Raw genomic sequence first — 26,044 nt, forward strand, 5'->3', positions numbered from 1 at the left:
CTCAGTTACTGGTTTAAGCATTTGTCTCCTGATTGGATTGGAAGTTGCTTTCAAGCCAAGATTATCTTTTCCATTTTTGTGCTCCCAGTCCCTGGCAGAGATGCACACAGCAGGCCCTTCATAAAGAGTTTAGAATTAATCAAAGAATGAAGGGTTGGATCCCAGTGCTACCACTCCCTGCACATTAATAAACTCTGAACATCAGTTTCCACATTTGTAAAATGAGCATATGAATAGTACCTACATGGAACTTGCAAAAAAGTGGAGGAGACAGACAATAAACAGGCTAAGATATAAATATATACCATAATGCCTGGTGATGACAAGTTCTCTGGTGAATAATAAGGCAGGGCAGGGAGCTAGAGAAGATTGGAGGATGGAGAAGCTTTTTAAGAAGGGGGCACAGGTTGGAGCTGGGGGCTTTTATGAGTTCCTCAGGACTGGTCTGCTTGGATTTTCATTTTTCATTTCATTTCTCCTAGAAAATGGGGCCAGTGGTGACCTCCTGCCTGGGAGGGTGTCACTGTGAAATGAATACTGGCAGTATTGACTGTGGCTCTCATTTCCCCCACCCCCAATCCCTGGTCCTGTTTTGAATACAGAACAATGAGCAGTGTCCCAAGGAATTTGAAGTGTGAAATGCAAATGCCCTTGGAAATAGGAAAATACATTTTTGAGAGAGCCAGCATGTGACCCACTGTCAAGTGAAGCCTGTGTTTTTTTCCTACCTCCTGCCCCGCTCCGGGACTGAGCCCTGAGTCTTATCCTCCACTGGCATCTCTCTCTATCCTCCTCAATCTCCAGGGCACATGCTGCATTTTGCCTTTGGAGGCACACAGCCCGGGTTGTCAGAGGAATAAACACACCTGGACTGAGATCCCAGCTCTGCCACTCACCGGCTGTAAGATCTTGGGCAAGTGCCTTAGGTGAGATAATGTAAGTGAGGACACAATAGTAAGAGCTTTAAATTCATTGACTCAGTTAGTGAATTAATTCATTCTCCTTTGCAGATGAGGAAACCGGAGCACAGAGGGGTTGAGTGACTTGCCCAAACTCACAGCTAGTGAGAGGCCGGCAGCAGCTTCCGGGCCTTCACATCCATCTATCTCCCACCCTGGCCTCACCCCCCAGGGCTCACCCAAGCATCTGTCTTGACTCTTTACATCCTCTAAAATTCTTCCCTGGCCTCACTTTCTTTACCAGGAAGTCTCTGGTTTTGTTTTTTAAATTGGCTTTAGTTTATTTTTCAATAACTAATATATTCAGGTGGTTCAAAACTCAAAAAATACAAAGGTTATACTGTGCCAAGTAAGTCTCTCTCCCTCCCCTGTCCTCCAGCTATGCAGTTCCCCTCCCTGGAAGAAACTTTTATGACTTGGCCCAGGCGTACTGGCAAATTCGCAACATATTCCCCTGTTCCACACAAACAGTAACACAGAATATAAGCTGTTATGCACCCTGCTTTTTTTCTTTTGCACTTAACAATATATTTTGGCACCTGTTCCCCAATTAGTACCTAATTAGGTGCTTCTTCATACTTTTTTAAAAACAGCTTTATTGAGTTATAATTTACACGCAATACAATCCACCCATTTAAGATGTGCAGTTCATTGGTTTTTAGTATATTCACAGAACTGTTCAACCATCACCACCATCCATTTTAGATCATTTTCATCACCCCCAAAAGAAACTTGAAACCTGTTTGCAGTCATTCCCTGTTTCCCTCCCAGCCCTAGGCAGACACTAATCAATTTGCTTGCTGTCTCTATGGACTTGCTTATTCTGGACATTTCAAATAAATGGATCAGGTAATAGGTGGTCTTTTGTGAGCGGCCTCTTTCACTTAGCATGACATTTTTGTGGTTCATCCGTGTTGAGTTTTTTTATTGCCAAATAATATTCCATTATATATTTTATTTATCCATTCCTCAGTTGACGGGAGCTGGAGTCGTTTCAGTTTTTTTGGCTATTACGACTAATGCTCACATGAACATTCATTTACAAGTTTTTGTGTGGATGTATGTTTTCATTTCTCTTGGGTACATATCTAGCAGAATTGCTTGGTCATATGGTAACTCTATTTTTAACATTTTGAGGAACAGCCAGACTATTTTCAAAAGTGGCTGCACCATTTTATTCCAACCAGCAATGTATGAAAGTTCCAATTTCTCCACATCCTCATCAGCACTTGTTATTATCTGCTTTTTAAAATTATAGCTATCTAGTGGGTGTGAAATTGTATTTCATTGTGGTTTTAACTTTCATTTCTCTAAAGACTAATGGTGTCAAGCATCTTTTCCAGTGCTTACTGGCCATTTATGTATCTTCTTTGGATAAATGTCTATTCAGATCCTTGACTGCTTTTTAATTAGGTTATTTGTCTTTTTATTGTTGAGTCGTAAGTGTTCTTTATATAGTTTGGATACAGGTCCCTTATCAAACATGTGATTTGCAAATATCTTCTCCAGTTCTGTGTGCTGTCTTTTCACTTTCTTGATAGTATCATTTGTAGCACAAACATTTTTATTTTTATGAAGTCCAATCTATCTATTTTTTTCTGTTGTTTCTAAGAAGGCTTTGCTTAACACAAGGTCATGGAGATTTAGTTCTACATTTCTTCTAAGAGTCTTATAGTTCTAGCTCGTATATTTAGGTCTGTGCTCCATTTTGAGTTCGTTTTTGTTTATGGTATAAGGAAGACATCCATCTTCATTCTCTTGGTGGAGATATTCAGTTTTTCCATAACCGTTTGTTGAAAAAACGATTCTTTCTCCCATGGAATTGTCTTGGCACTCATTGAAAATCACTTGACCATAAATGTGAGGGTGTCATCTTGCCCCTGGGTGACTGCCTCAGCCTGCTCACTGGGCTCTCTGCTTCCTCCTTGCTCCTCCAGTCCATTCTCCGGCCCGCCATCCAGACGGATCCTGTTAAAACATAAGCCAGTTTAGCCCACACCTCTGCTCAGAACCCTTCAGTTTTATGTTAATCTGAATGTAATATGCATACCAAGGGGTTCATGGTCCTCATGATCTGACCCTGCTCCCTCTCTGAGATCACCCAGCACTCTCTCATGAGCCCACTTGGTTCCGGCCCACTGGCCCTTGCTCCTTAAACACACCTCAGGACCTTTGCACTGACTGCCCCTCCTGTTTGGAAGCACTTCTCCCTCATTTTCACATGACTCACTCCCCCATCTCATTAGGTCTCTGCTCACTTGCCACCAACTCAGAGAGGTGCTCCCCTGGCCACCATGTCTCAAATCACACACACACTCCTCGGCCCCTCACTACTCTTGCCCTGCTGTGTTTTTCTCATAGCCCTTATCACCCCATAAAATGTATTTCAGTAGCTGTTTATTGTCTGTCTTCCCCACTAGAATGTAAATTCTAAGAGTAAGGGGTACTGATTTTGTTCATCGCTGTATCTTCAGCATCTAAAACAGTGTCCAGCACATAGTAGGGCTCCATAAATATTTATTCAGTGAATGAAATCACACCACTCCCATTTATTAGCACCCAATGTCTTCCTATGGCTCTTAGAATAAAGTCCACCCTGCTCGCCAAGGCCCTCAAGGTCTTGGGTGAACTTGTTGATCTCACATTGGGCCCCCTCTTCCTCCAGCCACACTAAGGTTCTTTGAACACACAAAATACCTTCCTAACTTGGGGCTTTGCATAATGTCTTAGTTATCAACTGCTGCACAACGAATTACCTAAAAATTCAGAGGCTTAAAACAAGAGCACTTGTTATTTCTCTCAGTTTCTGTGGTTCAGGAATCTAAGAGTAGCTGAGCAGGGGGATTCTGGCTGAGGATTTCCCATGAGGTTGCAGCTACGATGTTGGCCCTGCCCTCAGGCGTCTCAAAGCATGACCAAGGCTACAGGATCCATTTCTAGGTGCCTCACATAACATGAATGGCAAGCTGGTGCTGGGCTGGTGGCTGAAAGGAGCTGCGTTTTCTTGCCATACAGACGTCTCCACAGGCTGCTTGAGCATCCTCACAGCATGGCAGCTGGCTTCTTCCAGAGTGAAGGATCCAAGAGTGAGCCAGACAAGAACTACGATGTCTTCAGTGGTCACTCTATCATTCCAGTATTCAGTTGGTTTCACAGACCAGCCAGACCATCCAAGGGAGTGACTACCAGGAGCCACCCAGGAGGCAGGTTACCACGCACATGCTGTTCCTGTGTCCCCCAATTCTTTGCCTTGCTGACTCCTGTTCATCCTTCTGGTCTCTGCTCAAGCACCATCTCCTCTGGTAAACTTTCCCTACCTTCCCCTGTTAGCCTCTCTCAAAGGCCCTGTACACCCACCCACCACACTTTATGGCACTTACTAACAATCCTAACCATTTTCTTAGTCATGTAACCATTTGCTGAAAACTCCATGATGTCAGCAACTGTGGTTGACTTAATCCCTGTCATATCCCTGACACCCAACTTGAGACTCATCACTCAAGAGGTGTTCAATAAGTGTTTGTCATAAATTAACTGACTGAATGAGAGAATCCAATGAATCAAATGACTTGCTCAAGGCCACACAGCTTGAAGTAAAAGGGACACTACACTCTGGGCCTCATTACTCCCTGGTCCAGTCACTCCCCTGCCCAGAACTCACTCAGTTCACCAACCTGAAGGCTTGCTCCCCAGAAAACGTCCCATCCTTATTCCAGGGACCCCTTTGTCTCATGTTGGAAAAAGTCCACCACCCACAGGACAATATCTTCTTTTTAAGGCAAATTATCCTTCTTTTAATCTTGAGTTAAAAGACAGGATATATCAGAGGTGACTTCCAAATTAAACTCAGATCTATGCCAAGCAACAGTGTGCAGACTTAACGAGATAACACAGGCTGTACTAATGAAACTGAGTATCTGTATGCATCATGCCTGCTATGGGCCAGCTGTCACACTGAGCACTTTACCTGCAGTTGATTCTCGCAATGACCCACTGAGGTAAGTACTATTATTATCCCCATTTGGCAAATGAGGAAACTGAAGCTCAGGGAGGTGACTTGATTTGTATAAGGTTACACAGTTGATAAATGTCAATGTCAGGATTTGAACCCTACTCTGACTTTAAAGATGCAGCATCTATCTTCACCTCTTATGGTCACCTATATTCCCCATGACACTTAATGAATGAACCAACAGACGAAATGCTTGCCGTCCCAAAGACTAGTAAGGCAGTGTTTAAGAAAGAAGTTTGTACTTGTATAAATGTTCTTTGATGCTAAGATGAGTTAAACGGAAAATATTATTTAATTTTAAAATTTAAAAGGACTAACAATCTCAAACATTGACAAAGCTGTAGAGCAACTAGAACGCATACATTGCTGGTGGGAATGTATCACTGTCGGTGATAATTTTGATGAGATGTTCCCATGGAGGCATGGCCCTGCCCATTCAGGGTGGGCCTTGATCTGGGGAGCCATATAAACGTGCTGACTCAAAGAGGTTTTCCGGACGGAGTGCAGCTGTGAGTGATGTTATTTGAAGAGGAGCAAGCTTGCTAGAGAGGAATGTCCTGGGAGAAGCCATTTTGAAACCAGAACTTTGGAGCAGACGCCAGCCATGTGCCTTCCCAGCTAACAGAGGTTTTCTGGACGCTATCTGCCATCCTCCAGTGAAGGTACCCGATTATTGATGTGTTACCTTGGACACTTTATGGCCTTGAGACTGTAACTGTATAGCCAAATAAACCCCCTTTTTATAAAAGCCAATCCATCTCTGGTGTTTTGCATTCTGCAGCATTAGCAAACTAGAACAGATTTTGGTAACTAATACAAGTTGTATTAGTTAGGGTTCTCCTTGGAAACAGAATCAATGAGAGATGTCTCTTATTATCAAATTGTAAAAGTGACTCACGCAACTGCAGGAGTGCACGAGTCCAAATTCTGCAGAGCCGTCAACAAGCTGTCAACTCCAAGGAAGACGTCCGACGAACTCCTCGGGAAACGAACCGACAACTTTGATGAACTCCTCAGGAAACGAACCGACAACTTTGACGAACTCCTCAGGAAACGAACTGGCAACTTCGACGAGCTCCCCAGGAAAAGCTTCACTGAGCAGCTGAAGAAGAAGACAAAAAAAAAGACAAAGTTAATCTATAAAGACAGAAAGCAGATCAGTGATTACCTAAGGCCAGAGTAAGAGGGGTTGACTATGATAGGGCATGAGAACTTTCAGAAGTGATGGAAAAGTTCTATATCTTGATTGGTGCGGTAGTTACATGGGTGTATATGTTTGTCAAAACTCATCAAACAGTACTTTATAACAGATGCATTTTGTTGTAAGATTATACCACAATAAAATTGATAGGAAATTTGGGAACATGTATAAGGATTTTCACTGCAACATTAATAGCAAAAAAAAACTTGGAAAATTGGCCAACAGGAAAATGTTTGAGCCGTCTGTGATCTTTTGCCATCAGAATAGCAAATTTGGGGGAAAAGATGGAGCAGATGCTGACAATGCCCCTCCTGTGTCCTCTAAATCTTCACTGGATCTGCGTTTCCCTTCCTGAAGGCTCTCTGTGGTGGCTGGAGCCCTGTCTGCCCATGCATGGAACAGGACAGCCATGTTGGGGAATTAACACCCTCTGGGAGCATCCCTCAGCCAATTTGTGTGACAGGAGTTGGTATATAAATACCCCAGCTCCCTCACTTCCCAGGTGAGATAACTCTGAATCCAGTGTTGTACACTGTCTCCCAGAGTTCTCCTGAGGGTTTGAGTTCCAATTGCCCACGATGCTTACTTGCTTGATAATGTTCCATTAATTGATTTCCCTTCTTTCCCCATCTCACTCACCCTCTCCCCTATTGGTGTTTTCTTCATCTCCCAAATAAAAAACTACTTTCGCTTGAATTTGTGTTCTGGGGAACTCGAATTAAGACCAATGGATGATGCCAAGGGTGAATGGAGACGGGGAAAAGAAGGGAGAGAAATTGGGGCAGCAGCCATTCTGCAAGCACCTGACTTTAGCAAAAGCAAGTCCTCACAAAATTCTCACACACTATGCCAGTTTGAATGTATTGTGTCCCCCAAACGCCATTATCTTTGATGTAATCTTGTGTGGGCAGATGTAATCAGGGTTGATTAGATTTCTTTGAGTGTTTCTTTGGAGATGTGCCCCACCCAGCTGTGGGTGATGACTCTGATTGTATAATTTCCATGGAGGTGTTGCTCCACCCATTCAGGGTGGGTCTAAGTTGAGTCACTGGAGCCATAGAAATGAGCTGATGGACAGAGGGAACTCAGTGCAGCTGAGAGTGAACATCTGAAGAGGAGCTACAGCCAAGAGGGACACTGTGAAGGAAGCACAGGAGCTGCAGATGAGAGACAGTTTGAAGTCAGCCGTTGAAAGCAGACTCTTGCTCCGGAGAAGCTAAGAGAGGACAAATACCCCAAGTGCAACTAAGAGTGACATTTTTGAGGAACTGCAGCCTAGAGAGGAACGTCCTGGGAGAAAGCCATTTTGAAACCAGTACCTTGGAGCAGACGCCAGCCACATGCCTTCCCAGCTAACACAGGTTTTCCGGACACCACTGGCCATCCTCCAGTGAAGGTACCTGATTGCTGATGTGTTACCTTGGACACTTTATGGCCTTAAGACTGTAACTGTGTAACCAAATAAAACCCCTTTTATAAAAGCCAGCCCATCTCTGTTGTTTTGCATCCCGGCAGCATTAGCAAACCAGAACACACACTAAGGGGACATGTATGTACGTTTATGGTAGTAGGAAGCTGGATGCAGTCTAGGTGTCCATGACAAGGGGAGTGGGTAAATAAAATGTGGAGGATATAAACAGCGACTACACTGAGGTTTACCTATGGCAACATGGATCGATATTAGTAACAGTGACGGGGTGAAAAAAAGTACAAAATTGAGTATCATTCAAGTAACTTAAACACACTCAAAACATTACCTATTTTTCTTAAAGAGCATACATGTGTTACACACTCTATCAAACACATAAGAGTAGGGGCTTTGTGTTTCTTGCTCATGTTGACACACGTATACCCACCCCCTGGGACATTTGATGATGTCTGGAGACAACTTTGTTTCTTCCCCAGCACCCAGCACTGTGCTCCACACAGTACTGCTGATGAATGAAAGAATGAGAGATGGTGGTGGTCTGCACCTGCTGGGGGCAATGGGAATAGAGAGATGCAGTAGGATTCTGGAACATTTTGGAGAATTTAGGGTGACAGTCCCTCTGTTTTCTGGGGAGGGGGGTGGGTGCTCTGCCATTACCCGGCACTGAGCACCATCCTATCCAGCCCGGCTTCTCACCCCCTTCCACTTGGAAAGCCCTCAGAGCTGCCCGGAAATCCGCAGGAACTAGCTAGGGCAGTTTCTGCCAGCGAGGAACTTTGCATGGTATTTGAATAGCGCCGGGCCTGTATGGGGGAAACCTCCGACCACAGAGCAGCAGGGAAGGCCTGGGGGGTAGTGCGGGGGAGGAGCCCGGGCTGAAAGGTGGCAGGATGGGGCGACCCAGAGGTGGCACGGAGGTCAGGATCCCCAGGCACCAAGTTCGAAGTTCGAACCCTTGGAGAGTGGAGTACCACGGAGTTGGAATCCTGTGAGGTGAGGAGACTTGAGGAAATGAGGTTAGAATCTTGAGGAAGAAGTGAATTGAGTTAGATTCCCTGGCGGAGGGTGTGGAAGGGAGGGGTTCGATTGACGTGGGAAGGGGGACGGATTGGAACGCTTGGAGGGGCCCCTTTAGAATCCTGCAGGAGTGAGGAGAGTGCGGTTAGGAGCCTTTGGGCTGAAGTCACAGTCTTTGAAGAGGGGAGTTAGACTCCCTCCTAAGGTGGGGTTAGAAGCCCTGAAGGGCGCGTTTCGAATCTTTGGGTGAGCCGCTTAGAATCTAGAGGAACCCATTAAAATCCTTCAGGAAGGAGGTTCTTGAGGACGGTGTTAGAATCCTTTGAAGAGAGGGGTTAGAATGCTTCGTTGTCAGGATTAGAATTCTTGGAGGCAGGATTGGAAGCCTCCAGTGGGTGAGATTAAAAATCCTTCAAACATTCAAAACTAAAATGAATGCTCAAATGGAGGAACTCATTTGAAGTGCCTGGCAAAGTCTGTTTCTCTTTTTGAGGAGGCAGTCCTGTTCTTATTAGTTGTCCTGCTTGTATTGTGTCTAATTTTGTAATCAGCCTCAAATCCTACTTGAATGTTAGCAGGACAGAAACAGCAAATTCGTTAATGTGAATATGCTAAAAAAAATCCTTCAAACGCCGGCACAGAGTTAAAATCTTGGGAGTGGGGGACGGGGGTTAGGGATTTAGGGAAGGCGGGTTAGAATCCCTGGGGGCGGAGTTCAGAATCCTTCGGGGGGCCGGGTTAAGATCACTCAGGAGGCATAGAATAAGTCAGGGGAGATGTTAGGGTGTTGGGAGGAGGGGATCGGGGTGAGGATCTTCAGGGGTCGGGTTAAAATCACCAGGGGCGGGATTAGGATCCCGGGAGGAGTGGCGGGAGGTTAGACCCCCTGGGGCGGGGTTACCATCTTCGGGGGCGGGGCAGGCTCCTTGGGGGCGGGGTTAGGATCGCTCCCGGCGAGGCTGAGGCGCCCAGATGGCCTGTGGGCGCCACCGTGTCCCTGGTTCCAGTCCCAGCGCGGCCGCTGAGGGTTAGGGCGAGTAGGAGGGGACGCGGCGAGTTCAGCACGAGAAGATCCTGGGCACGGAAGCCCCTCGGAGTGCTGTCCCAGCCTCTTCCCTCAACTTCCTCCGGGTGCACGCGCCCGGGGACACCCGGGACTGCGGAGCTGGGGGGGCGTTCAAGTTGCGAGGATCCGGGCTGCCCGCGGGAGGAGGAGCGGGGGCCCAGGTGAGTGCCGCCGTCGGGGGTGGGAGGACGGCGGGTGAGCTCTGCCCGGGGTCCTCGGGGCGGCGGAGGGAGCCGGGTGTGGTGGGCAGGGCTGGCTAGGGGTGCAGCCCGGGACAGGGAGTGGAGAAGGGAGCGTTGGGGGGAATCGCGGGCGGGCGGTGTGTTGGGGGATCCAGAAGAGGGGCGGAACTGCTGCGGCCCAGCTGAGGATCTGGGAAAGTCCGATGGGAGGGAAAGCTCAGGCCGCCAGCGCCTTTATGCTCTAGGTTCCCCTTCTGCACAAAAACGAGAAGGAAGGGCTGGGGCTCCACGGACCTCCCGGGAGGGGCAGGCTTGCACGGTTCCCGGTGGGGGTGGGGGACGGATCACGGCGGGGGTACTCCCAGCCTCAGGCCGGCGGGAAAAGGGGGCAGCTGGGCAGAGGCGTGACATGTGAGCCACACCCAGGCGGGGCTGCAGCTGGGCGCGCTCGCTGCGCTCCCTGCCTCTCCTCTGCGCGCCTCTAGGCGTTCTGGGTCAGACCCCAAAACCTCCTGGGCAGACCACAGCATGTCTGTCCCCTCACTTTTCTAATTGTGACCTTGGACATCTCACCTCCCTTCCCTGATCCCAGTTTTCTCATATGAAAATGGATAGGGCTATTAATTCCTTCCTCTAAGGCTGCACGGGCTAGAGCGTGGGAGAGATACTGCATCTGAGGTTACTGCCTCTTAAAAACCGGCGGTTTAGCAGAGTGGTTGGGTTAAATCAGAGGCTTCTGCGGCAAGTTGCTGTTGGACCTTGAGCAGGGGATTTGGCCTTTCTGTAGTTCGATTTCCACAACTGTAGAATGGGGATAATAACAATATTTGGGAAAGCTCTTAGAGACTGCCTGCCAAGTAGACATGTTTAATACAGGTTAATTATTGTTACAGTTATTAAGGTCTAACCCAGTGGTTCTCAAATATTAGTGGTACATCAGCATCCCTGGAGGGCTTATTAATACACAGCCAATCTCAGAGTTTCTGTTTCAGAAAGTCTGGAGAACCTCGAGGATTTGCAATCCCAGGTGATGTGGCTGGTGGTGGTTCAGGGGCCACACTTTGAGAACCGCTGGTCTTAACCTATGGCTGACTCAGAGAGAAAACGCTTCAGTAGATATCAGTTCCCTTATCCCATGGCTGTCTCTTCACTATTCTTTATTATGGGAAGGGGGTGGGGCTGGGGGCAGAGATTTTTAAATAACAGAAAACAGAATAGAATAATATACTAAATATCCTAGGAACCCACCACATAGAATTAACAAATGTTAGCATTATATCATGTTTGCTTCAGATTTTTAAAAAATAGAACTACTATAAGCAACAGTTGAAATTGAATCCCCTTCACCTTGGATCCTTCCCTGTTCTGTCTCTTTCTCTCATCTGTATGTATGTGTATATATATATATACATATCCATAGACAATACATAGAATTGCTTTCTGTATTTTAAAGACTACATAAATGCTATATAACTGTAAAATTGTTCTTCAATTTTCTTTTTTTCTCTCATTATTAAGTTGTCAGGATCTATCCATGATGAGAAATTTTCTTGATACACTTTCTTTTTAGAGCAGTTTTAGGTTTACAGAAAAATTGCACAGAATGAACAGAGAGTTTTCATACCCCACCCCACCCCAGTTTTGCCTATTATTAACATCTTGTATTAGTGTGGGTACCCTTGTTACAATTGATGACCCCACATTGCATTATTAGTAACTAAAGTCTATAGATCACATTAGGGCTCACTATGTGTTGTACAGTTCTATGGGTCTTGACAAATATGTAATGTCATGTATCCACCATTGTGGTATCATACAGAATATAGGTTCACTGCCCTAAAAACGCACTGTGCGCCAACTCTTCCTTTAACTACTGAGGAATAGCCCAGTGGGTGACCACTTTACAGTTCCCTGATGATGGACATGCAGGTAGTTCCCAGGTGTGCACTACAACAATCAATGCTGCAGGGGCCATCATGGACTGGTGGCCGTGGGCACAGGCACAGGTGTTTCTTGAAAATGCCAAGAGGCTGGCTAGCTTCCCAGAGGAGGCACCTGTCTCACTCCCCTTTCCTAAGAGGGAAAGACTGAGCCCTGGAAGGGTCACCCGGGAAGTCTGGGGCACAGAAGAGAAAAGAATCTGGCTTTGCTGACCTCCCAGGTCTCACATTCTGTGTTGCACAGAGCAAGAATCTTCATCTGCCTTGTTCACTGTGCCTGGCTCTTAGTAGGTGTGCAGAAAATGGAAGCATGGATCTTAACCTCATCCCAGCCTGGCTGCTCTTTGGGGACCCATACCCCAGGGGGTGAACAGAAGGGTGTTTGCACTCAGGGACCAGACATGGCTTGGACTTAAACTCTTCTAGAAAGTTCTACGAGGGCACAGGGCACGGATGTGACTGTCTTGTAAGCCACTGTGTCTCTAACACAAAATATATTGGATGGACAAATGTAACAAATGAATGTTGAACAACCTCTCCCCTCCTCCACCTGAGATATTTCAGGTCATAGGTGTATTTCTTTTGTGGCCCCACACTGTGATTCTTTGGAATTAGCTGCTAACATTTAAAGTCAGGAAAGCTCACATAAATCTGGGTTTCTCTTCTGAGAAATTGAAAGGGCTGTACATCTCCTAGGCTCCTCTGCTTTTCCCTCATGGCAACATTGGTGTAGCCAAAGAGGGGCTGCCGGGTGGCTGGGGCCTGAGCTGTCCAGTGTGCACTGCCCCTTCCTGGCCCACTTTCCTCATGTGTGTGACCCTCCTGACCCCTAGAGTCATTTGAGTTTTCAAGCCCCACTATTCAATTGTGACAAGGCCTCCCTTTTTTATAGAAAAGGAATATGAGGCCCAGAGAGGGTAAGTAACTTTCCCAAAGTCACACAGCAAGTTAATGGTGCAATCTCTCAGCCTCCAACTTTCTAAACTAACCCCTGCAACACTTTGGTCCCCAACCCATTTCTTCAGTTCCCCCTGCCTCTCCCTCTACCCCAGAACTGGGGGGTTTTAATGTAATTTTAGAAGCATGCATAATGATGCAGAAGAAACCCTTGCTCAAATGTAAAATGCGCTCTTGTTCTTGGCCATTGGCTGTGGCCACACATGCCACACCCTCTGCATGGTGCTGCGCTGGTGCTTGCATTCCAAATTCTGCCCTAAAAGCACCCGTCTGAGTTCCCACTATCACCTTGAAGTCCTTTGGCCCAGAGGATGTTGGTGCAGCCAAGAGGAGTTCCACCCTCATCTCAATCTGAGAAATGAAGAACAGTAGACAGAGCATAGGAGGCCTGAGTTTGAGTGCCGACTCTGCCTTTTATAAGTTATCATGCTCTGGGCAAATCCCTTTACTGTCTGAGTCTCAGTTTCCTCATCCGAAAAATGGGAATAAGATGGATACTAATCTCGTGATTCAAGAAAGTACCTTTCCCTTTATGTTAAAACCTATACACATGCATAATAATACTCCCTGTATTTTCTTTGGGTGTATATGTCTTAGTTTGGGTTTCCCCAGAAGCGGAACCTAGACAAAGTTTCAAGCACAAATACTTTATTTAGTAGCTGATCCCAGAGAACACTGGTAGGGGAGTAAGGGAGTGAGACAGAGAAGGGAAGGCTGTCAAGAAAGTTGAATTATCAGGCAAGTTACCACAATGGGCAGCTGTAATTCCATCCTGCTGGGGAACACTAGGAGCCAATTAGAAAAGGCCCATGAGGGAATTGGGGTATTTCTCCACCTCCTCCTGTCAGTCATTGGTTGAGGGCTGCTCTGGAGGGGTGATAATTCTCTAGCACTTCCGGCTTGCCAAGCTCAAGGGCAGAGCAGGCTTCACTGACCACAGAGAACTCTCTCACCTAAGAGATGCTGATGCTAGCAGTTGGAAGTCCAGCTGGTGTATTCCAAAATGCAAAAGGGCAGAGTGATAGGGGTGGGGCACCAACATCATCATTCAGTATCTGTACCTGGAAATGCAGAGGCCAAGGCCTGAGAGAACATGCACCAAATGTTGGCAGGGGTTATTCAGGGGTGGGGGGAGGAGATTTCTGAGGAGCACCCAGAAAGGGAGTAATTCAAGGGTGCCTTAGATTTATCTGAAATGTTTTCATTTTTAGTAAGGAGAATAAACTAATGATTTACTTGGGTGATGAAAGGTCATTTTATAAGCAAAACATGTACCCTCCAAAAGAATAAAAGAAACTGACACCTGGGGCCCTGTCGACTACTAAAAGAAGAACTGTAAAAGGGTCACTAACATGAGTTATTGTGACTCTGAGTGTTCCATCTGTGACAGGCAGGTTTGGGGGCAACTGGTCTAGGAGTATCATGAGAGGTTAGAGTGGAGACCTGCCCCTGGGGTGAACTGGCTGCTGTGTCCTGTCTGAAGGGGGCAATTCCACTCAGCCTCAGCCAAGGAAAGATGAGACCCAGCTCTGTTTCTCTCCAAGCAGAAATGAACTTGCACGGGTGGCCCCTCTCAACTTAAATGCACATTCATAATTTTGGTTCAGATGGGGAAAATGGGGGCATCCCAGAAGCTAAAGGGGATTTCATCCCATTATTGAACAAGAAATTATTGACACCTATTGTGTCCTACTTTAGGCACTGGAGGTACAGCAGTGAACAAAGATAAAGTGCCTTCCCTCATGGGTCATACATTCTAGTGGGGGGACAGAGAATGAACAAATCAGTATGTAATACAGTAGGTACGTTAGTCCAGGTCCTTTGAGAAACAGACTCCAAGAGGGATTAAATGTGCAAGAAATATAATAGAGGAAATGTCTGTGAGAGAATAGGGATGAAAACCAGGAGCAGCTAGGAGAGCCATCAGAAGTCAAGGCAAGTTTGTCTCTAAATGGTGAAGGGAGGGATGTGTTTTAGTTTCCCAGCTGCTGAAACAAATGCCATACAATGTGTTGGCTTAACAACAGAAATGTATTGGCTCATTGTTTCAGAGCCTGTAAGGCTTGCTCCTTCCTGGTTGCTGGCAATCTTTGGGTTTCCTTGGCTTTTCCATCAAGTGGCAATTTTCCTTTCTCTTCTGGGTCCCTTTGACTCCCAGCTTCTGACTGCTCCCTATGTCCAATTTCCTTTGCTCATAAAGATTTCAGCCATAATGGATTCAGGCCCACCTCAGTCAGTTTGGGCACACCTTAACTAATAACATCTTCAAAGGTCCTATTTGAAAATGGGTTCACACCCACAGGGCCAGGGGTTGGGACCTGAACATGCATTTTGTGGGGGACATGATTTAGTCCCCAACAGGAAGAAAGGAAGGAAAGATGAAAGGAAGGAAGGCAGAAGCATCTTATACTGCAGTGCAATTCTAAGGAAGTTTGGCAATGCTTTCGGGGAGCCCTCGAGCCAAAGTTGCCCATCAGAAGTGCCCCAGGCACAGGCCTGCCTGAGTATTTGTGCTACACTCAGTCATTGGCTGGGAGAAGCCGTGGGAACAGTGATGAGGTCAAAGGCCATTGATCAAGTACACTCTATGCAGCTGGAGATCTGAGAGGCATGTCCTCATGGCTACCATATTAGGTAGTAGTTAGAGCCATGGAGACTATAACTGGGAAGGAGCGAGGCATTGATGGGAGTTGGGGGCAAGAGTTCTTATCTTAGCCAGAGTGGTGACAGAAAGCCTCTGTGAAGGAGACTATCTGGGTGAAGAACATTCCAGGCCCCAAGATGGAAGGATGGTTGGTGAGGTGAGGTGGCAAGGAGGCTGTATGGCTGGAGTGGAGTGATCGAGGGAGGGCTGGCAGGAGACAGGCCAGTGAGAATGCGGGAAGCCCAGATCATGGGGACCTTGCCAGCCATGGAGAGATGGGGGCTCCAGGAGGGTTTTGGGCAGAAGAAGGATGTGACCTGACTTGCATTTGGAAAGAAAGGCTCAATTATCTGTAAGAGGCAGAATGGGGATTCAACTGTCTGACTCCAAATCCCGTCATGTTTTCCAAACTGCCCTGCCTACCTTAGAGATAATTATTCCAAGGAGGTTCACAATTGCCCTTCAATCCTGGAATTGACCAAGGGGCCTGGGATAACGTTGAATATGTTATGAATGTAATACATGGCTTGAACAAGTAGTTGGAACACATGTGTCTCAGAGCCAGGGCCCTGGGCTAGACTGGCAAATGACTGAAGGCCCTGGGGCTAGTGTTGTTCTGCCACCCTTGAGTGTGGGACCCTGGTCATGAGGCTCACCCTCTCTGGGGCTGTTGCTCCACCCATTTAATGAAGGCAGTGGCTTCCCACAGCCCCTCCTATCTTGAAAGTCAAACATTTGTAATTGAGGCTCAGAAAGCAGGAGTGATGAGGCATCAGGGGTGACCAACATATCCATTGGAGTCACTTAGGGGTAGGGATGGTTCATTCCAAAGACAGTCAGGGAACTGCTGAGGAGAGGGAGCTGCAGAGCTCTGCACCCCAGGAAACCCCTCAGGGAATTGGCCTCCAATGGGGGAAGATTTTCCCCACCCCCATAGCTGAGCTCTTCTGGGAAGGGAAAGTTCCTCTAACTGGGCAGTCTTGAGGCCTGGGCCACAGCAGTCTGCCTTCCTGTTTGGGTTCCTCATCTCTCCTCTTCCCCTCACCCCTGGCAGCCTCTGAGTCTGACTCCTGTGGAGGATACCATGCAGGAGAGCTGGGTTCCAATTCTACCTGCCACTGACCAGCTGTGGGACTCTCTCCCCTACAGGCCTCCATTTCCCTATCTGGAAAACATATCCATAATTCTACTCCTACTGACTTCAGTCAAGTGTGGTGGCGCCTACAGAGGGTTGAACACAACGCATTCATTCTGCAAATGTATATGGAGGGTCTTCTATGTGCCAGGCACTTGTGGACTTGGCTTCAATGCCCTCAGCTTCATAGGACCTGTATTCCACCCATCCTCACCTACTCTGGTGGGTCAAGTATCTAACTTCTCTTCTATCAAAACCAGCTAACAAGGAAGACTTTGCTATCAGCCCTTTACACTTGAGTATGAACTGAAGCCCCTTGTAAGAATTTCCCTGCCAGGAGGATTTGTCTGCTGAATCAGAGCTCTGATTGCAACCAGAAAAGCTTTTTCCTGGACATATTATGGGACACAAGGAGGAGGTAGAGATAGGTCTGGGTTTCTTCAGAAGATGGGGAAGGGAGGCAAGGAGGATCTTCCAGGTGGGATTTCTCATGGCTGAGCTGGTGCGTGTGAGAAATAGCTTCCTGGCTGGTCTTTTTTCTAAGTGGCTTCTGGCCCTTTCTGACCCCCTCTACTGAAAAGGCAGGTCAAATAGACCCAGGGGAGGGGGAAGCAAGAGCCATCACCTATTTAAACAGTTACCATGTGCCAAACATTCTCTATGTTTGAATCTCTCTGTCTCATCTTGTTTAATCCTTATAATCAACCCTGTGAGTAAGGTGTCACCATCCCCATGACATATATAAGGCAGATGGGTTTCAACATGTTTAAGTAAAGTGCTCGAGACCTCACAGCTAATAGGCAACTGATCTGAGATTTGAATTCAGGTCTGTCTGATACAGAAGTCTGGGTTTATCTCCTCTATCATAAGGCAATAGATGAGGGGGTACGTGGAGGGGAGCAAGAAGAGTTTAATATATTGGTCCCACTATGGCAATATCTTGACTCTAACAAAAGATGCATGACACCTAATGGTGATTTGGGGTGCTAACAATGGGGGTTTCAGGCAGCAGGGAGCAGTTTGAAAGACAGCCTCAGAAGAAGCAGGGGTTTCTCAGTCTCTGTGAAAGCACCACTCAAGGCGAGGAGAAAGAAGGGCTTCGTGTGAACCTCTCCACCCCAGAGGTTGGTGGGGGTGGGGAGTGGGCTTATTCTAACGGATAATAAAGCCTTTATGCGGATGCTGTACTACTGGTGACATTTCAGGTACTGGAGAGATATTTGCAGGCATCAGTCTTCACAGCAACTGTGAAACCAAACCATGTTACAGAGTCACCTGCCAAGCAGGGGGATAAGGCCACCCTGGTCCCAGACCCTCTTTGCCCAACTAGATGGAATTTAAGTCCTTCCTCCTACAAAAGGGGGTCTGAAGCAGTGGTTCTTAACCATGAGTGTGTGTCATCATCATCATCATCATCCTCCTCGAGTACCAACTACAGGCTGGGTGCTTGGCTCAGCCCTTTAAAGCAGTATCTCATTTAATTCCTAACCAGCCACATACATTTAACTTTATTTATAAACCCACTTCAGAGAAGAGAAAAATGAGGCTCTGAGTAGCCAGGCACTCTTCTACCTTTCTAACCTCACTCCAAGACTTCCTTAAGGTCTTAGGGCTGGTGAGAAGCGAAGTTGGGACATGAATGTGGGCAGTCTTATGCAGAGCTGTGCAGCATGAGGATACAGGCATGAGATGTGTCCACTGATGTTCAAGCTGGGAGGGCCTCAGGGGGTGCATTGAGCAAGACTCTGTCAAGCGCAAGAGGGAAGTTATTGGAAAACCCACAGGTGTACCAGCTTCAGGCAGGGCTGGATCCAGGATCTGTATGTCTCCATTTCGTGGCTCTGCTTTCTGCTCCCACAAGCTTCTTTCCAACCAGAGGCCTATGACTGACTCTCAATGGCCAAGATTGAGTCACATGCCTGTCTCTGCTTCTATTTCTGAAATTCTGGCTGGCCAGACATGGACACAGACCCATTCCTGCAGCAAGGGTTGGAGTCAACTCTATCCCAACCCATGAACTGAGAATGGGGGAGGAGGTGGTGCCCAAAGAAATATTGTATCTTGGAGAAATTGAGGCACAGAGAGAGGTTAAGACTTGTCCAAGATCACAGAGCAATCTTGTGGCAGAGATGGGACCCTAATCCAGGGCTCTTCACCCCCAGCCCTTGCAAGACTTACAAGTCCCCAGAAAACCATCTCCTACCCACTCCCTGGGATGCTCTGGCCTCTCCCCCTTGGCTTGATTCTGAGAGCACAGGAGTCATCTCTGAGGCCTCTGCAGCTAGTGTGGTGACCGTGGGAAGCAGCCAGATCAAGCAAGCTGACCTTTCTCATTTCCTTCTCACATAGTACCCACTAGGGACTGAGGGAGCAAGGAGCAGGTTTCAGGTTCCAGGACTCGGCAGTGGCCTGAGGAAGTGTCTTTGCCAGGGGTCAGCAGTTCTGAGCTAGTGTGGGGCCAGGTGGACTACTTCTGTTCTTAGATCCTGGACTTGAGCCACGTTAGACAAGAAACATGTGTGCAGAGGTCTTTTACATCCCTTGTCACATGGGAGTTCAGACCAAGCCTGAGGAACAAGCATCTTCTATTTTACAGGGAAGGAAATGAAGCTCAGAGAGGGGAAGTGACTTGCCTAAGGTCACACAGCCAGTCAGTGGCAGAACCAGGACTCAAACCCAAGAATTCTGACCCCCAAGTTCAGCCCTCATTGGTGGGTCTCATATTTTAGTGTTCATAAGAACTTCCTGCAGAATCTTTAGAAATGCAAATTCTAGGCCCTTATGCCCAAAACTCTGGTTAATTTGGTCCAGAGGGTAGCCTAGGACTATGCAAGAATCAGTGAAGATCTTGGGCTCATTGAGTCACATACTTGTCTCTGCTTCTATCACTTGGGTGCAAGTGGCAGAAACTCAACTCAAACTGACCTAGGCAAAATTGGGAATTTATTGCTCATAGACCTGAAAACTCTTGGGGTTGAAAAGCTTCACGCATGGCTGGATCCAGGTGCACAAACACGTCTTCACTTTGTCTCCATTGCTCAACTCTGCTGCTGTCTGTGGTGGCTTTACTCTAAGGCAGCTTCTCCCTTTATGGCGTCTAGGTGGTTCCCAAGAGCTCCAGGTTCCAACATCTCAACCATGCTTACAGAAAGAAAGTGCCTTTTTCCTAATTTTCCCAGCAAAATCTCAAGGTAGATGCATGGCCTCAGCTAGAATCACGTGCCCATAGCTGAACCAGTCACTATAGCCAGGGGCCATGGCGTCTCCCACTGGCCAGACTGCATCAGGTTGCCAGTCCCTGAAGGCAAGTGTTGGGTTAACCCCACCAAACCTCATGCACTGAGTGGGATAAGGCTCCCCAAAGGGAAATCTAGGTGCTGATAACCAGAAGAAGGATGGATTCAGAACAGGCAAGAACAATAGACGTTCACTCCACCAGTGCTTCTCAACTAGAATGTGCACATGAATCACCTGACAACCTTGTTAAAATGCGCTTTCGGATTTGGGAGGGGGGACCTGAGGTCCTGCATTTCTAACAGGCTCCCGGGTGATACTGATGCCAGCCACGCTCTGAGTAGCCAGGCACTCTTCTACCTTTCTAACCTCACTCCAAGCTACTCTCTCATCTGCAGACCCCACCCTGTGGAGAGGCTCTGGGCTGTGTCAAACTCTTCGTTATCCTCTTTAGTGGTTCCCAAACCTTCCCGAACATCAGCGCTATTTGTATAGCTGTATTAAAACCCAGTTTCCTGGTTCCTTCCCTGACTTACTGAATGGTGGGACTCTACAATCAGTGTTTTTAAATCTCTGCAGGACACTCCAGGAGCAGGCAGATTTGGAAACCTCTCATCAGCATATTGCAGTCTCTGCTGCCAAATCAAGGATAGAGAAATTGTCCATTGTGTCCTTCAGTGATGTTTATAAAAGGATCCACATAATAAACTCTCTTTTGAATTTAGTGCTCAAAAAATATCTGTTTTTGTCAACAAATTGCCATGCTTCCTGGGATCCTACAGTGAGAATTTACAAGTTTCCATTTTTATCTTTGCTACTAGGAAGCTCAGGGATAAATCTAGTACTCAAAAGTGTAGCAGCTGCACCCTAGGCTTCTGCTTCAATAATCTTTCCTTTCTAAATGGTATAGAGTAACCTTTTTTGAGTTTTGAACTACTCTGCCTATATAAGCTCTCTCAGATCCTTTTTGGGATTCAGTTCTTTTTTGGAACATTCTTGGCTTTCCCCAAATCTTTATATATTCAAATCCTCCCACTTCTTCAAAACCCGATTTGTTATCCTGTTGCTCCATTATTGTTATAAACAGATTCCATTTGCTATGAAAATATTAACATACACATACACATATATTTTCATTTTACAAAAATGGTTTGATATTACACTGGTTTTGCAGTTTGATTTTTTCACTCAGTAAGTATCCTGGCAATCTTCCCACGGCCGCAAGTATCTTTGCCACTCCTTTGTATGTGGCTTTGAAAATGTTATTCTTTATGTCTGGTCTTCCCTTCTCAACCAGGCAGCGAGTCCTTGGAGTGGGAACTGCATCCTGACCCTTTTATTTTCCACTGCATAGAACACGGCTCTGGCATGCATACATTCACTGAACGCACATTACAATCCTGCCTTGTGCCAGGCAGGCACTGGGCTGGGCACCGAGGGACACAGACATGCGCACGCCCCTGCCTTTGCTGTGCTGCACTGATGGAAACCTTCTGTAGCTGCACTGTCTAATACGGTAGCCTCGAGCCACGTGTGGCTGTTGAGAACCCCATAATGTGGTGAGTCCTAACAGAGATGTGCTGTAAGTGTAAAATACACAAAATACACACTGGGTTTTAAAGACTTGGTACAAAGAAAAAAAAAAAAGAGTGAGGTATCTCATCAATAATTACATATTTATTACATGTTAAAATAATAATGTATTTTGATATATTGGGTAAGAAATCGGGCCCAGCTGCAGGCCACCAGCTGGTTTGCAGGGCAGAGGGACATCCTTTTGTCCTTTTGTCGATCAGAATATGTGAAATGTGATTTAATTTTGTCACCCCAAATCACACAGTCTACTGTTTTATTTCCCAAACCTGCAATTCATGTTTATCACAAATCAAAGAGAGATGTTGGTTTCAGCTTTAAATGCACAAACCAGATATTATAAAGCAGTGATTCAGTGGGATAATTTTTCGAATGAAGGATACAGCGCTCCAGGAATCTGAATCCATTCCTTACTTTACTTACAAAAGGCAAATGAAGCAGAAACCGCTCAACTCTTGAGGTGGTTAATTGTTCCCAATTCCCAGCAGGAAAGACAAAAGCATCCTTGTAGATAAAAGGAATCTCTAATTAAAAAAAAAAAAAAGTAATTCCCCTAAGCCTAAGAATTTTTTTTTTCTTAAACCACAAACACATGTTTATTTTAATAAGATAAGTATAACTGAGTTCTAACTGCTTTAGAAGAAAATTGTAATTGTGCAGAGATGAGAACAATCCCTTCCTTGTGTGGTTGCTCCCAGCCTGCCTTCTCAGCAAACATGTGCACATTTTAAGAAAAAAAAAAAAAAGGAGCATTTCTGTTGCTTTTGCTATGAAGTTTTGGTTCTATTCAGACACAGGCGTTCTCTTTAAACGTGCTTAAATTCATTTAGTCCACCTCCATACGTACCTTTTTCTCCCCTGCCCGCCAGCTCCAACCACACGGGGCTCCTAAGTGCCTCAATGGGCTCCAAGCCCGTTCCAGCCTCAGGGTGTTTATCTTGCTCTTCCTTCTTCCTGAAGATTGTCGCGACTGGCTCCTTCCTGTCATTAACCTCAGGTCGCACGTCACCTCCTCAGAGCAGCCTTCCCCAACCGCCCTGTTGAAAGGGACCCACCCAGTGGTCCCCTGTCACATCCCCTCTTTGACATCCTCACACAGCTCCCTCACTGAGTTTACCTTGTCATTTATCTGTTTGCCGTTTTATTGTCTGGGCCCCCCACCTGTCTCCAGCGTGAGCCCCACAAGGGCACGGGCTCCCTTGTCTTGCTTCTGGTTTAGAACCGCGCTTGATTAATGCTTTCGGAGTAAATGTGTGAATGAATGCCCAAATAAATCTACAGCAGAAAGACACAGAGAGAGACTGGAAGGAAAGAAGCAAGGAGGGAGGGAGGGAGGAAAACTTCATAAAGGTACCCATTATAAGCCAGTTATAAAAAGACACCAGATACATGCTTAGATCGTTGGAGCCACCGTATATGACCTCATCTTTGTCATTTAATGTAAACTGGTAATTTATTAGATGACAATAGTACAGTTTTGCTTTACCGAGTGTCTGCTTTGAGCCCTACACGGTTCAATTTCCCCAATGTGCCCTGTCATTTCATGCTCACGACGCCGCATGAGGTAGTTTTTATTATTTTCCCATGTGGCTGATGAGGAACTGAAACTGGGTGGGAGGCGGGGGGCAAAGTGAGAAGTGAGGCGCTGGTGGAGTGGAGGGGCCGACGGTCAGCTCAGGCTTTCCATCCCCTCCGTGCACTGGGCCCCGCAGCTCTGCCTTTTGGGTTTCTATTATCCTCGTGACTTATTCTGTGAATAAACTCCCCGTCCCCCTGAGCCTCAGCACCCATGACGATGACCGCTTGTCAGCTCTGTGTGGGGCGCCGGGGCAGAGGCCACGGGGAGCCCCAGAGGTGGCGAGGGAAGGTGAGTGGGAGCAGGCCCGGAGGCCAGCGTCAGAGGGCTGCCCTGTGGGGGCTGCGGGCGACACGGCTCACCAGCCTTCTCTCTGCCGCAGGATGGGGTGCGTCAAGTCCAAGTTCCTCCGGGAGGGAGGCAAGGTCTCGAAAGCTGAGCAGAGTACCAGCCAGCAGAGCGCCGTGTACGTGCCGGACCCCACGTCCAGCCAGCGGGTGAGTGGGGGGGCAGGGAGTCCTGCTCTGCTGCTGCCAGCACTGCCCCTGTTACCCCGAGCAAGAGCAGGGTGTATTTGGGGTGAAATGGGCTGAGCAGTCCCCGCAGCGCCCCTTGCTCTCCAGAACACGGCTGCACTGAGTGTTGGCAGCAAGGAAGCCACCCCGCCTTGTCCTGTGGTGCAGGCCCTGGGCTCCGGTGCCCGGGTCCGAGTGGGCACCATCGGGCCTCCAGCCTGGGCAGCACCAGCAGTGGGCAGTCTGGTCACGAGAGCAGAAGTAACAGCAGTGATGGTGGCACCGGCTGTCGTGGCGATGACTGCAGTAGCGATTGTAGTCATTATAGTAAAAGCAGTAGTCGTGGGAGCCTAGCAGAAATGGCAGCAGCAGGGACAACCATGAGAGAAATAAATAATAGAAACAGGAATATGATAGAGGGATTGACTGGCTTATTTTCTGCTTGCACTGAGCAAACACTGCCCTAACTGATTGACAAGCATTAATGCTTTTACTCACCACAAAACCCCTATCATAGGTAACAATTGTGTTATACCCATTTCCCAAGTGAGAGACAGGGAGGGTAAATAACTTGCCGAAGGACAAGTAAGGGGTGGAAGCAGGATTCCAACGCTGGCAGAGTGACAGAGGCAGGAGCCAGCTAGGAAAGGTGGGGACGGTGTTAGCGGGGCGTGGGGTGGGGAATAGCAGCGGCAGCCAGAGCTGTAGCTCCACTGGTGATGTTGGCTGTGCTAGCGATGGGAGAGCAGAAAGAGTAGTTACAGCAGTGGCAACGACAGCAGCACCTATGACGGTGATGACAGTCCAAAGAGCAGTGGTCGTAGTTTTAATAATCATTACCATTCTCTGAATCCCGACTATGTTCCAGGCGCTAGAGTGAGGTGTTTCCAGATCATTAATCCCCACCAAAAGCTATGAGACATGAGTTATCCCACTTCATGGCAAGGATGACAAAGACAGAGAGGCTAAATGGCTCCCGGGAGTCACTCAGCTGGGAAATCCAGGAGCTGGGTCTTTCTAACCCCAAGCCCAATGCTCTTTCTACTCTATGGCCCTATATTCCAACCCTGTATCTGAGGTTGTCCAGGGGGGTGGGACGCAGCCTCCACTTGATGTCTCAAGAGGTGAGGACTCACTTTGTCCTGGGGTGGCCCCTACCATTGTCGCAGTAGTCCATCCTTTAGAAAGTTCTTCCTCCTGTTCAGGAAGCCCTTTCTCCTTGATCACAAATCTATCCCTTTGCCCTGCCGCAAACATCTCCACTTCTTCAGCCCCATGACAGCCTATAGAGATTGAAGGTAAAGATCTGGTCCCAACCCACCCACCCCTTCCACTCATCTTTCACAGGACATTGGTTACTGGCCTCTCTCCATCCTGCTTGCCCTCTCCAGGTGTGATGCCTAGAATAAGTCTAATTCTGAAAATGGGAGGACAGTAAGATAGTCACCTCCCTCTTTCTGACACTCGACCTTTATTAATGCATCCTGGGATTACACAAACTTCTTACACTGGTAATGTCCTGAGTTGACCCCAGACTATAAACCCTAAATCACTTCTAGGTCTGCTCCTGTCCTAGCTTACATGGCCCTGGGCCCTTCTGTGGTGAGGCCTCCGGGTTCTCCAAGGACCTCCAGCCTGTTACAAGCAGAAGAAAAAGGGTTTTCTCCCAGATTTAAGGAATGCTTTTATCAGCTATTCATTGTTCCCCTCCTGCAGGACATTAGTTCAATAGTTAGTAGGTGTTCTTCAGGCACAGAGTTCCAAGGTCAGATCAGTTTGGGAAACACTCAGCCTAGCGTAACAGGCTCCTTCACTGTAAGACTCCTCAGAGCCTCTGTGAACCTTTGTAACAGGCTTTGTGAATCTCCCCGGAGGTTGACAGTTTGGTGTGGCATGGACCTTTTTCCATGCATTTATATTCACACATACATAGGGTGTGTCCACAGGAAATATTCAGGATGTGTGTATTACCTAAATGGATCAGGTTCATCATTTTGCAGAACTAAATTTTTTCACTCAACAATATAACTTTGAGGTCCAATGTCAGTAATAAAGCTCGACCTCCCTCTTATCGGGGCTGCCAAGAGTGCCACAGTTTAGGTGAGAATTCCCCTTTGGATGAACACTTAGGTTGTTTCACATCCATAGTGGAGCATAGTGGTGGGCCCAGGGTTTCTTCAGAATGCACCTCGGAAAATGCTCATCTGGATTATCCCCTCACTGTATGCCAAGGGGAAGGCACAAGCCAGTGTCCCCCAGTATATTCAAGGCAGAGGGTAGAGCCCCCAACTCAAGAGACCTGGCTCCACCCCTGGCTCTACCCCTAAATGTGCTGTGTGGCCTTGGGCACATCCCCAGCCCTTTCTGGGCCTCCTTCTGTGAAACACCCTGAGAGCTGGAATGAGATACTTTGGGGTATCCTTTTCAACATAGCTCTTCCAGGGCTTCCCACACCCTATTAGATTAATTTCCTCCTCCATTTCTTCCCCACAGGGGCTTATCAGCAAAAACAACCCACCTGGGCCCTTGGAGGGTAAGTATCTGGCAAATAGGCATAACCATCTTATGTATTATTCAGAGTTAG

At 47.2% G+C, this 26,044-nt stretch overlaps 1 protein-coding gene across 3 annotated transcripts in view; it reads left to right on the forward strand.

The window, feature by feature from the left end:
* The first annotated feature begins 8,440 nt into the window (after positions 1-8,440).
* Positions 8,441-26,044, forward strand: part of HCK (HCK proto-oncogene, Src family tyrosine kinase) — a 38,635-nt gene continuing 21,031 nt past the window's right edge. The window contains exons 1-3 of one of the 3 annotated variants that reach the window (XM_037812398.1): positions 8,441-8,594; positions 23,328-23,442; positions 25,954-25,993. In XM_037812398.1, coding sequence (XP_037668326.1) covers positions 23,329-23,442; positions 25,954-25,993 — 154 coding nt within the window. In that variant the 5' untranslated portion in view covers positions 8,441-8,594; position 23,328. Of the gene's footprint in view, positions 8,595-9,572; positions 9,846-23,327; positions 23,443-25,953; positions 25,994-26,044 lie in introns of those variants that run through there. The other 2 variants (XM_037812400.1, XM_037812399.1) reach the window with 2 other exon arrangements.

The sequence above is a fragment of the Choloepus didactylus genome, chromosome 19, assembly GCF_015220235.1.
Source record: "Choloepus didactylus isolate mChoDid1 chromosome 19, mChoDid1.pri, whole genome shotgun sequence".
NCBI lineage: Eukaryota > Metazoa > Chordata > Mammalia > Pilosa > Megalonychidae > Choloepus > Choloepus didactylus.